Raw genomic sequence first — 12,171 nt, 5'->3', positions numbered from 1 at the left:
TTGTTCATGTATAAATCAAAACAGATGAAACATAGAAAATGAAACTAATTTAAAACAAAATATAGTTCAAGAAAAAAAATTTAACATTTCATTGCCTCCACATAAAATCTGTTGGCTAATTACCAGTACTGGGAATCTTTTTAGCACTGTAAACTACATTTCTGCTCTAAAACATTAACATCTTCAATCATTCCACTCCACATATTACACTGATGCTGTTAAAAAAGGCAATTACCAGACTAGTGAGTATGAAAACACATGCCATTCATTATATCAATTAAGGCAAAAAGGGGGTTTAGGATCTCCCAAGAGACAGCTATATCACATCACTTCTCTTGATTTGACAAAAAATGCAATGATGTCGGGGCTCACTTCCATCTATTTATAGGACTATATCATAAAAATGAAGAACACCATAACTGCAAGCCTAAAATGTTGGATTTATGGTGTAAGAATATGAGAAAAAATGCAAATCTTGAAAATGGAGGAAATAATTTTAGAGCTTCAAATATCCAGCAGCTGATAGATAATTCCATAGAAAGGTAAATCGACACATTAGCAGGTGCTTAATATAGTCATAAATTATTTTAAAAAAACTTATAAGATCATTATAATTTGTTAATTATTTATTTTCAGTGTTGTGTGAAGGTATTTGACTGATTATAGATTTCTTCTGTACTTGCTTCGTTGTCACACTTAAGTTCTTTCAGGTCATCATCAAGTTTTCATGTCAGAGAAAGATAACCTTACCAAACAGAAGAGACTATGTTAAACAATGAATTCAATTACAAATTTTAAAAAAGCAAACGGCTCCAGCCCTGTGTGAAAATTTAACAGGGATTAACCACCTGTTGAGGACATCTGAATGTACAACCAAGCAGCATTAAAACAAGAAACCATGAGTAATCTTTCCAAACAGCCAATATATTACAAGTATTTTGAGTTCCACCTGCTACTGACAATGCAATAAACGTTAAGAAATATTGCCTTCATCATATATCTGTTTAAATGCAACAACTATAAGCACCCAACAATATTAAAGGCAAAGAAGAAAAACAGAAAAATCTAATCTAATAAAAGTTATTTATTCTTTAAACTGGAAACAGAGCAACTTGAGGTCAGAAATCCAAAAGGCACATTTTGACTATGAATTCTTGAAATTAATGTCACAAGATCTTTATTCTATACCCCAATAGCGTTTACGATCCGACGTCAAATTCAAATCACTTCCAACTAAAAGAAATTTTGTACTACTACTTTTGCTCCACTTAAAATGTGAAAATAATCCACAATCCTGGTGAGATGTGATCACGTTAATCTGCATTTCAGAACATAAACGCTAAAAACTATTCTTAGTTTACCTGTTAAAAGTCTGAAAATGCCTTACTGAGAGTGTTACCTTCTTTTGTGTGCATTTACCCTGAAAGCAAAAGTCCTTGGCTCCTTTAATTAAAGCTTTTCACTAAGGTTGGCAGATTTTATCTTTGTACTTGAATGAAACCTCTGTAACCTGTCTGTGTGATATTCAGCAGGGATTGGATGGGTTTAAATGCTGTTTGCAAATAAAAATGCAGGATATCGCTAATGAAAATTAGCAGGGAATATGAACTCCAGTTAGAAAAAACCAGGAGATTAAATGCTGTGGACATTCAACCAGTTAAACATAATTAGCACCATCCCACCACAAGGCTTCACTTTAGCTAAGAGTTCATCCGAAAAGTGCTGCCTTCCTTTTAGGGTCGTTTTGGGGATGTATTTCTTTTGGTCAGGTTCCTACAGTGGGAATGTAGCCAGGAGAAAAACTAACAGAAAACTACGAGACTTCCTTAAAAGATTCCTGCAATGGAAAAGCATCAAAATATGAGGCTAGGGAATTCAAGTTGAAGTTGCAGGATGATGGGTAAAGCCATTTTGTTGTGTAAATAAGCCAGAACTGCTTAAGACCAGTGTCCATACACTCACAATTTTGCCTTTTTCTACCACCTCCTCCATTGCAACGTCTCCACAATACTGCTGTCCTCTCTACTCGGTGACAGTGAGAGACCCTTTCTGAATGACTACCAGGTGAACGCCTTGACTCTCTTTCCAGAAGGTGCTAATAGGGTGACCTACTGGTAACTCTGCTACTCTTTGCACCAATGCACCCATGGTAGGCCTGTGCAGCCACAATCTTTATGAAACTGCACTTATTTTAAAGCACTTATAGCACCGATGCCCTGGGTGGCATCCAATGTAGTAGAGATTCAAAAACATTTGGAAATGCATGTCAGATTTATTTTAAGTCATCATCATGGATCCTGATTTTATCAATTGCTCTGTTTAAGACTGGATGGTTACTGTCATCATTTGTTAGTTAGTCGGTAGGTGGAGTTAAACTCTCATTCAACATAGCTTGGGACAGAGGAATGTTATCTTTGGAGCCCCTTATGATGAGCAAGGGCCTTTTGTTTAAAGCCTTGCTGTCAATATTTCCTGAAATAAGGTATAACCTGCTGCTGCATCAGACTGGATGTGATTTAAACATTCATGTATGCCATATGTCAGGCTACAAACAAAAACAAGACATTTTGGATTTAAAAGACTAAATTAAAGGTCAAAATCAAGTTCAAAACCTATTGTTCCAGTGTTATACTGCAGTATATCTAATTTATTTTATATGTGCCTACATATATGGCTTTAATAACTGATTTTTCAGCAAATCATTATAAAATTTATATTCCATCAAACTTATAGTATAACATTACTAAAAATGTCATAACACAAATACCAATAAAATATACTTATCAAAAAATATAATATGATTATTAAAAAAAGCAAACATTTTTTATCTGATAACCATTCAAAAAGTTGCACAAGGCAGGCATGACTTGCCAAAATGCAGATAGGATAAATGTCAGAAAGTGTTTTGCTTGTAGTCCATGGATGCACTGCGATGTGTTGATGTGGATCTCTAGGGTGGAGAACCTAAATGTCTGCACATGCCCGCTGCTCTGACTCATCTATAAGGTTTATTGGTACCACACCTTCCTGATAAAGGGCCCTCCTACTCAACAAAACCTGAGTGGAAAGCTGTGCTCCCACTCATTTTTCAGGGCCCTCAGGGAGTTTCTGCATGCAGTGATCTTGAGATTTTAAGTGTTATATATTTCTGTCTCTTCAGTTTCATAAACACATTGAAATAGCGACTTCTAACAAATTATAATTTTTAAAACTATGTAAAATGATCAGAAACCTTTGTACATCATCATGTATACAACACAAAACCAGTCAAATTTGAACAATACTTTTGAAATGCTTACAAACTTGACACTATAATGAAAATATTTAGCCAATAAAAATTTCATGCAGAAAAAAGGAAAACTAACAGTAATAAAAATATAAATAAGATAGATTTGGTGAGCAAGAAACCACCTTTCACCAAAGCAATGGCACAAAACATTGTTTCACAAACTTGCCCTTAATAATTTTAATCATAATGATTAACAAAACAGGCATATGTTACTGCAAATAAAAGTAATACTAGAATGATACAATCCAACTAGATAAAAATGCTACACATAAAATATCAATAACGTTCTCTATTGACAGTGCTTGTATAAGCAAACTTACTTCTGGAGCTTTTCATATTCGCGCTCAAAGTCTCTTTCAACCTAAAAAAGAAATAAGAGGCAGTCAACTTAAAATGGGAAAAAGAGTATAATAGTATCAAAAGTTAATTAAACCAATAGGGCAGATTCAATGACTCTATAACAGATTTTAAACCTTTTAATCTGGGTATAGTTCATTGTCATGCCAAGTGCAGATATGTAGAAAAGAGACATGTTAAAATAATTTTTTTGAATATTACGCTTTTAATTTAGTGAAAGAGGTGCTTAGTTAACCAAACTGCAGTGTGCATGTGATGCTAGTGTTGGAAAGTGGGTGCAGCAAAATAATGGAGAGTAGTGATACTGTCAAGAAGATCATTCTGTGACTGTCTTGTAATTACAAATACACATTGATGAGGTACTCAACTGCGTGTTCGATCTGTTTTTTGTTTTTTTTTCTTCTCCAATGAAGTACAAGCGATACATAAGAAGAGCTAAAGTTGAATTATAACATAATATGGCTGGCTAAGCATTTTTTTTCACCTAATCTTTTCAACAATTGATTAAACCCATTGACTTTAACAAGACTGTCTTATTTCAGTTTGAATTACTTTTTACAATGAACTGGTACATTTACTATGTACCACAAAATAAAAAGTTGAATGAAGGTTTACACATTTTATATCATGCTCCCGATGACAAAAATCCCTGAGTGGAAATTCAGAATGTTAAATATGATGAGACCAAAAGGGATATAAGCAAACAATGTCCTTAGTTCAGTAATAAGTGTAACTTCAAAAGAAAGAAAGAAAAAACTGTAGCATCAAATTACATGCAACCTGCCAGTGATTTATTTTTATTACCTGTATTTATTGTTTATGAGTTTGTTTAATTTATTAAGATGTAAATTTAACATCAAAAAGGATAAGCGATTAAAACCGATGGAAATAAAAACGAAGTGGTCGGCTTAGTGAAGTCTGCGCACTAACACATACAGGCAGAGAGTTTATCAAGCAAACTAAAACTGAAACCTGAAGCATTTATCCACTGGAGAACGTAGCGGACGGATACCAGATCTGATTCTGACGCTGGCATTCAGCGGCTTTAAAAAACCTACAGTTCATTGTCACTTCTGTCTGCTCATCAGCGGCCCTTACGGGGTGATCTCATCATATGGTCATGCATGGTACTTGTGTTTCTGTGATTTGCAACAAAGCCAGACAGAGTGTCCAAACTGCTATTTTTCCACCTAAATTAAAGTACATGAATACTTTAAAACCACTTTTGAAAGCTTATATAACCTGGCTTATTTAACAGTGAGACAGACGCTTTATCTGCCTTGGTTGCTTTGAATGGAACAATGACTGAAGATAAACTGGTATGCAGCGTACGCACACACACACACACACGCAAACACACAAAAAAAACACACTAGTAGTGCTGCAGAATACAGCCAGGGACTACTCTGCACCTACAGCGGTTTGGAAAAAACAGCTGCAACTATTGTTAAAAGGTTTAAGAAATTTAAAAAAAAGAAATATTCATACAAATGTGTCCACTAAAAACATTGATGTTGACAAATTTTCACATATACAGGTCTACCAGTCAGCTACATTTAATCACCAAAAACTACAACAGGATGAAGTTTGTCAGGAATTTTCAGAACAGAAGAAAGAAAAAAGTAAATATCGAGTATACTGGTGGTCTACAAGCTACTTTAACTCTGTTAGAAGAAAAATAGATTTATTCATCAAGCAGCTAAAAATCAATCACTTTACACAGTTTGATTAACAATCATCACATATACAAGTTTTTTGATTTTGCTACTTTGCAATACATCATCAATACTTTCTTTGGAATTAGTTGCATTTATGTTTCCTTACCAGCATATTTTGGACAAATGTGTCTGAATAAAGAAAAGTTTGTCCATTTAGACACTCATCTCCTTCATTAATAATACTAGTTGTTTTTAGGTTCTGCACTCCAGTTGTCACATAATTTTAGATGGTTCTCTAGATGCTACGCATACTGGGACCAAGTATGGTGTACCCTGACTCTATGACTGTCCTATAGAAATTATATAACAATTAATGACGCAGTTATGTATGGCATTCAAAAGGTGTTACTGCAATTTAGATTAGATTATTAACTCATTTTAAACATGTATTGTAGTTGTTTCCCCCAAGCCCATTCAGGAGCATTAGACACGCCCGGGGAAAAGACAACTTAATTGGAAATTAAGCATCTAGATTTATATTTTTAAAAATAATAGATTTTTTTTTTTAAATCTGTCATTAGCAATGGTGACAACATTAATTGAATCTACCCTCAAACACTATTAAACCTGTGAATTAAGATTTTAAAAACCTGTATAATTATTTCATTATTGTTTTTTAATATAATTTCTCTTTAAATACTACTTAGGTGGTCAACCGAAAAATTTCTAGTTGCTATTATAGATTTTATTTTTATTTCTAGTCACACCAGAATGCCAACGCCAGACAGCATTGTTGAAGAAGGCGGACATACTGAGTTGACTTACACACAAATGCAAATTGGTTCTAATTAGGCATTTGGATGGCTTGTCCATCGCCACTTTGAAACATGTCGAACAAGTTACACAACCATAATGGCTTCCTGTCTTGTGGTTTTGTGGGCTTCTGACTTTAAACACAGGGGCAAAAACAATACAGGAAATAGTTCACACAATGTCACAAGTGGATCATCTGACGGGGCTGTGTGTAACCCACTCCATGGTTTTTACCTTGGATGGCACAGGAAGCTGGAAACCCAGTCTTACAGGGACTGCTGGGCCACAGACCCATTACAGTGGAAGTGGTTTTGCTACCAAGGGGAACACCCACTCGGTGCAACTTCAAGGTAATCAACTCTGTCGCCCTGACATGACTCTGACAAATTGCTTTCCAAAAATTCCTCTAGCTCCAATATGACAATATTTGTGTGATATATTTTTAAATTAGTGAAAATTAAAAGAACTACCTAAACAGATAAATAACAACACTTCAGCTGTTAAATGTTTGCTTTAGAGACTTACAGTTTTAGAGACTATCTGTTTCTTCGGCTGTCCAATCTTGAACGGCATCCTGGAACGACACAAAAAAAAAGCAATGAGAGGTGACAGACAAAAATGACCACCAAAAAGGTGAGATCACTGAATGCTAAGATTGTCATCAGCGACATGATGTCTGAGCAGAGGTCAGCACTGGTCTGAGGATTCCTTAATGCAGACGGAAGGAGGCTGTTAATCTCTATTCTTCTCAAACAAGCAGTCAGTGCCATGTACATTAACTTCATGTCATCGCTGATCACATCTGGCTTCCACAGCAAATGGATATCACTCAACAGAAGTGGTTGTACCCTCTTCTCTGTGTGGTTGCGCTGCATGATGACCCCAGCTGGCAATCAAACACAGATGCTTATTGTGTATTTGGGTATTATGCCTTCTCCTGAATGTCAGGCAGGAACCCATGAGCTACTACTCAAAAAGACAGTGGCAATTAGCGCCAAGAAACAGCACAACATTTTGTGTTTTTGCGCAAATTGTATCAAGCATGCACTTTTCATAATAAAGTGAAGCATCTGATATACAGGCACTGAACCACAAAGAGATCCTTGGGGCTGTTTTTGATGAAAGAAAAAGAAACGGAACCGTTCTTGGTAAAAACACTATTGTTAATCCACAGTTCAAAACTCTGTCCTTTGCCTTAATGAGCTGGTGCCAGGCATAGTGTTCTTGAGGTTCACAAAAAAAAAAAAACGTAAAAATAAAAACAAATTTTACAAAGGTCTTTGTCTGCACACTTTCACTGATGTGCCACCAATGGTGTAAAATCTACACTAAATGATGGCCAGTAGCTGGTGAAAGGCAGGGAGAGGCAGCAGCTGCGTCAGAAGAAAGGTGTGTAGATTAATGAGATAGAAAAGTGAGGGTGTGATGTAAGGCCTCGTTGTGCAATCAGAATACGCTTCAGTGCGAGAAAGAGCTTTTTGAAGACAGCTTTTGTCAAATTATATGGGTCAACTTGGTCAAACAATAGCAGAATTAATGCAGCCAAAACAATATGCCGATGTCACTAATGCTTCAAGTATGAGTGAGGACAATATTTCATTTGGAAGCACCGTTTATTTTATGGGTCCCATTGGATTTTATTTGTATTCCTCTTGTTTTTAGTTACGATTTAAACTAATACATTAGTCATTTCACTATAAACATGTTTTTGTTTTTATTTGAAAAAAAGTGGGTTCACTTACTGCTACTCTAGTTTGCGTGAGCCGCTGTGGAAAAAACTCATGAAATTCGTCAGCTACATTTCACATGACTCACCTTTTTCTGATTACCTGAAAGATATACAACAGTGTCATGTTAGCGTAGCCGTCTGTTAGATTTGTAGGGCATTCCTGAACACAACAGCGACATAATTTGGCAGAGATGGGCTTGAGTATAAACGCTGGCTGGGGACCAAGTAGCGTTCTCCCGAAACTAGAGATGACATCAACCTCCCACGTTCACTTCCTATGTTGCAATAAGTTTTTCCAATGCAAGAGATGAAGCTAAACTGCCATTTGGGAATCCCATTGATTGAGTCCAACTGTTGCTTTACAGATTCTAATAATAACCAGTGTACTTCATGAGTTTAGGTATCTCCAAGTGGCAATTTCACCACATGTATGTCACGTCTTCATGAATCATGAGAACTTTGTTGACCTTTTAGTTTAAACGATGACTTGTACCCTTTGTAATAGCTACGAAATATGACAAAAGTGAATTAAAGAAATGCTTTTGTGTTTTATATTTTGAAGATATTTGGAACAATAACCTGTATATGAGAAAGATTAATTTTATTCCTAGATCCTATGTCTAATACAAAAATTCCTAATTGACAAAGAAACAATAATAATTTTACCTATCAAGAAAGAAATTTTATGCCTGCTGGATGAGTTTTGTATCTAAAAGTACTTATTGCAAAAATCCAACTCCGAAACTGCATTTGAACTGTTTAGAAGAATTAAATAGGAAAACTGCAAACATCCCTTTAAGCTCTATCAAAGCACTGTAAAACAATAAATGTCTTGGTTTTAGTGTTAGTCTGATCACAAAGAAGACACGGAATTTTAGTTTTACCTAAAAATTTTGTTGGTTAAGATTGTTAGTGATTCTTTAAAAAAACAAAAGAAACTCAAACTGTAATATGTGGAAAAGAAACAGAGTGAAATGTGCTTTGAAAGTGAAAAGAGCAAACAGAAAGAATGTGATAAAAAAGGAGGATTGCAGACTCTGCTGATCATTTCTAAAGTTCACTAACACAACAATATTTCAGCTGGGCCTCCCACATTGAGAAACATTTGTGAATCTGGTCTTGTGAACCAAGAACAACTGACACAGAATAAGCCACAACAGAGTTTAACACAGGAATATTTTGAGTAGGGCTGCCCAATAGTAGAAAATGTTGCGACTGCAATAATATTGGTAAAAACTGCGATGACGATGTCAGGTGCAATATATACCTACTTTCTCAACTATGCTTCCTACACTCTCTGACCTTTAGCATTTTGGATGGTGTTGTTTGTGTCCAGTGTCTTCAGCTGTGAGAATCTGTCCATTAGAATGAAAAATGCAACTTCATAACACTTGGAATATATCAGCCACGAGTAATAATGATACTGATATTGCACTTCTGATATATTTGCAATATTCTGAAGTCCTAATTTTAAGTTAAACAAATTGTTGGCCAGAGATGTAACTGCACTTTGGATCATCACGAGTTATCGCTGTCTTTTTCAAAGCAGTGTCAGAAGGTATGCAAAGTACATTATAACTAACTGAAATTATTGTTATTATTGCTGTTATAACTGTAGTGTTTTTAATGATTTCAATCAGTCACTTATCCACTCTCAGCAATATTCTGAATGTATTGTTTCTAAATTATGATAACTGGTTTAGTCATGGTCTAGTGGGCGATTATCAGAGTATGACAACCTTGATTAAAAAATCTCTGCGACAGACTGGCGACCTGTCCAGGATGGACCCCGCCTCTCGCCCGGAACGTTAGCTGGAGATAGGCACCAGCACCCCTCCCGACCCCACTGAGGGACAAGGGTGTTCAGAAAATGGATGGATGGATGGATGGATTAAAAAATCTAAGTTTCCCTGTATTTATGCAATTGAAAGAAAATGTAACATGATAGGGTTACTTTTATTAAGCATATGCAACAATTTTTTTATATTTGTATAAAAAAAATCACATCTATTAATTGCGATTAATAGATGTCAAAGAAACGTCTATTAATCGTAATGTCTGACACTGTTGGTTGAAAAATCAAAAGGCCAGAATTTTTTATTAGCATTGTGGTAAATGAACAGGATTTTAACTGTCAATTCATTATAAAACGGGGTATACTTTGAACCAAGGTAGCCATTTCGTCTCTACCATCAGTTAGCTTTTTTATGTAAATATGAACAAGAATAAATGGAAATAAATATTCAACAATCATGAGAACTTAAGAACTCTAATATACAGTGTTTCTGGTAATATTTTGTGCAGCTTTACTTCAGGAACAAAAAAAGAGAGTATAATGTTTTCTTGATTCATTTTCAACCATTAACAAGTTAACCAACAAGCAATTAAAGAGGTATCTGATGTCTGCTGTAATAGGATACACGTCACCACCATCACGTAAGCACGTAGGCAAGAACAAAGACGTAACAGTCTTCTTTATTGGGGACACATTATGTACTAGCTGGAAAACCCAATGGCTTTTCACTATAACTGCAAATGTGTACACCATTAGAGAGATACGGCATCATTTGACCTTAGATATTCCATGGAGGACAGAGGGCTGGTTGAAGATGTTGGGAAGTGGAATTGTTTTGATGATGACCCCAAAGTCAAACCTCTTACGTCATAAACCCTAGTGTGCAGGCCATGCTGGAATGCATCAGTCAGCAGTGGCAATAAAGGGTTCCTTTCAGTGACAGAGCTGTCCACTCTTGACCTTCTGGTTGGCAGTACATGATGGCAAAAGTCCTAGTCATTAAGCCGAAGTGAATGACGGCATGACACCAAGAATGTGTACAACACTGTAAAGTTAGTTCTTATGCATATACGTCACAATTGTATGGAAAAAGGTTTGTTTCTCTTTGTTTCCACTTGTGCAGCATTCATGAATAATGAAGAGTGAATGACACAAACCAAAAGAAGTGCAACATTGCCAAGCTCAATTTGCTTCAACTCACTTTATTATTAACAATCCATTTCCATTTACATGGATCGAGTTCAGTGACGTATAGAGGCAAAACACTTTCACACTGTGGGCCATCCGATCGGGAACTGGCAGAGATAGACCTATACAGAAACTACACTGTTGTATCAAAGAGAATTGTATCAATTCTACAAATGATTCGAGTATCCTGATTATTACAATTCCTTGAGGCAAATTATCTGCTTTGCAGCTTTGATAAATTATGTTTTACTATTAAGTGCACTGTGTTCCGGTCGCTTGATTATTTGTGTTGCACAACGCTCTCAATTCTGCTTTTGAGTTGTTGATGAATGCTAAGGGCTAGCAGCACAATGTCCAACTTTCAAGTTCGGTCCAGGGTATTCTAATTCATAGATTGATCCAGGTTTGTATCGTTTTTCGGGAGACCAATAGGCGTCCCTCAAATGACTGGCGCGATGCATTGAGGATGACAGCCTTTCTCTTCCCGGAGCTGCTTGTTACCAGGTGTTCGGATTTGACTGTTAGCACTGTAACCAAGGGTCTGATTACACTTGAATGCCAGATAATTATACTATTTACATAACTACTCATAGCATCAATGCACTTCATAATAACAACCATATCCAGGTATAAAGTACTTTAAACTTTAAATAGCATAAAGACAATCAGTTTGCTCTCTGGTCATAAAATAACAGTCACAATGTTGGGTGAATTGTGTGTTAAGAGTTAGACTATAATGTATCCCTGACATAATTCATTTAATATAGGAGACATTCTGAGTGTGTTTGTCAAAGAGTGATGAAATTATAAAAAAACATTGCTACTATTACAGCTACAACTAATCATGATAACACTGATGTGGAAAAATTATAATGAATTGTTAAATAACCTCTGCATAAAATGTTCCTACTGTAATACATACCCCAAGAATGAGAAGATTTTCTTAAATCTTGATAGTTCTTGGCAACATTTGGAGAAATTGTCCAAATTTATTAGAATATAGTAAGAAACACTGTGTAGTATTTTTTTTAAAATTTATTTAAGAGCTAAAATGTTATGTAGGGAAATCATGATAAAATAATTATTGTGATTTTACAGCAAAAAATATAATTTTGACATGTCACTCACACTTGCAGTGGTGTGGAATTTGGATTACGCCCTCGACACCTCCATTTAAAAATGGTATTTGCTGTTACTTGTGTTGTCTTTGACTAACATTTAAATTGGTTTGATGTTCTGAAACACTTAAGTATGACACCGATACAAAAACAATAGGAAATCAGGAAGAGGGGAAACACTGCATTTACACTAATGTGGTATTTAAGTTGGCATAAGGGTGGTA

At 35.6% G+C, this 12,171-nt stretch overlaps 1 protein-coding gene across 1 annotated transcript in view; it reads right to left on the bottom strand.

Annotated features, from left to right (window-relative positions):
• The window catches only part of bin3 (bridging integrator 3), a 32,989-nt gene that overhangs the window by 20,012 nt on the left and 806 nt on the right, over nucleotides 1-12,171 (bottom strand). Inside the window, exons 2-3 of the mRNA XM_015019848.1 lie at nucleotides 6,643-6,691; nucleotides 3,610-3,650 (exon numbers count right to left, since the gene is read on the bottom strand). Coding sequence (XP_014875334.1) covers nucleotides 3,610-3,650; nucleotides 6,643-6,691 — 90 coding nt within the window. The remainder of the gene's footprint in view (nucleotides 1-3,609; nucleotides 3,651-6,642; nucleotides 6,692-12,171) is intronic.

This window comes from Poecilia latipinna, unplaced genomic scaffold (genome assembly GCF_001443285.1).
Source record: "Poecilia latipinna isolate Pla-1442-1.1 unplaced genomic scaffold, P_latipinna-1.0 Scaffold82, whole genome shotgun sequence".
Taxonomy (NCBI): Eukaryota; Metazoa; Chordata; class Actinopteri; order Cyprinodontiformes; family Poeciliidae; genus Poecilia; species Poecilia latipinna.
Note: the sequence above shows the minus strand (reverse complement) of the source record. Positions and strands in the feature narration are given on the sequence as shown.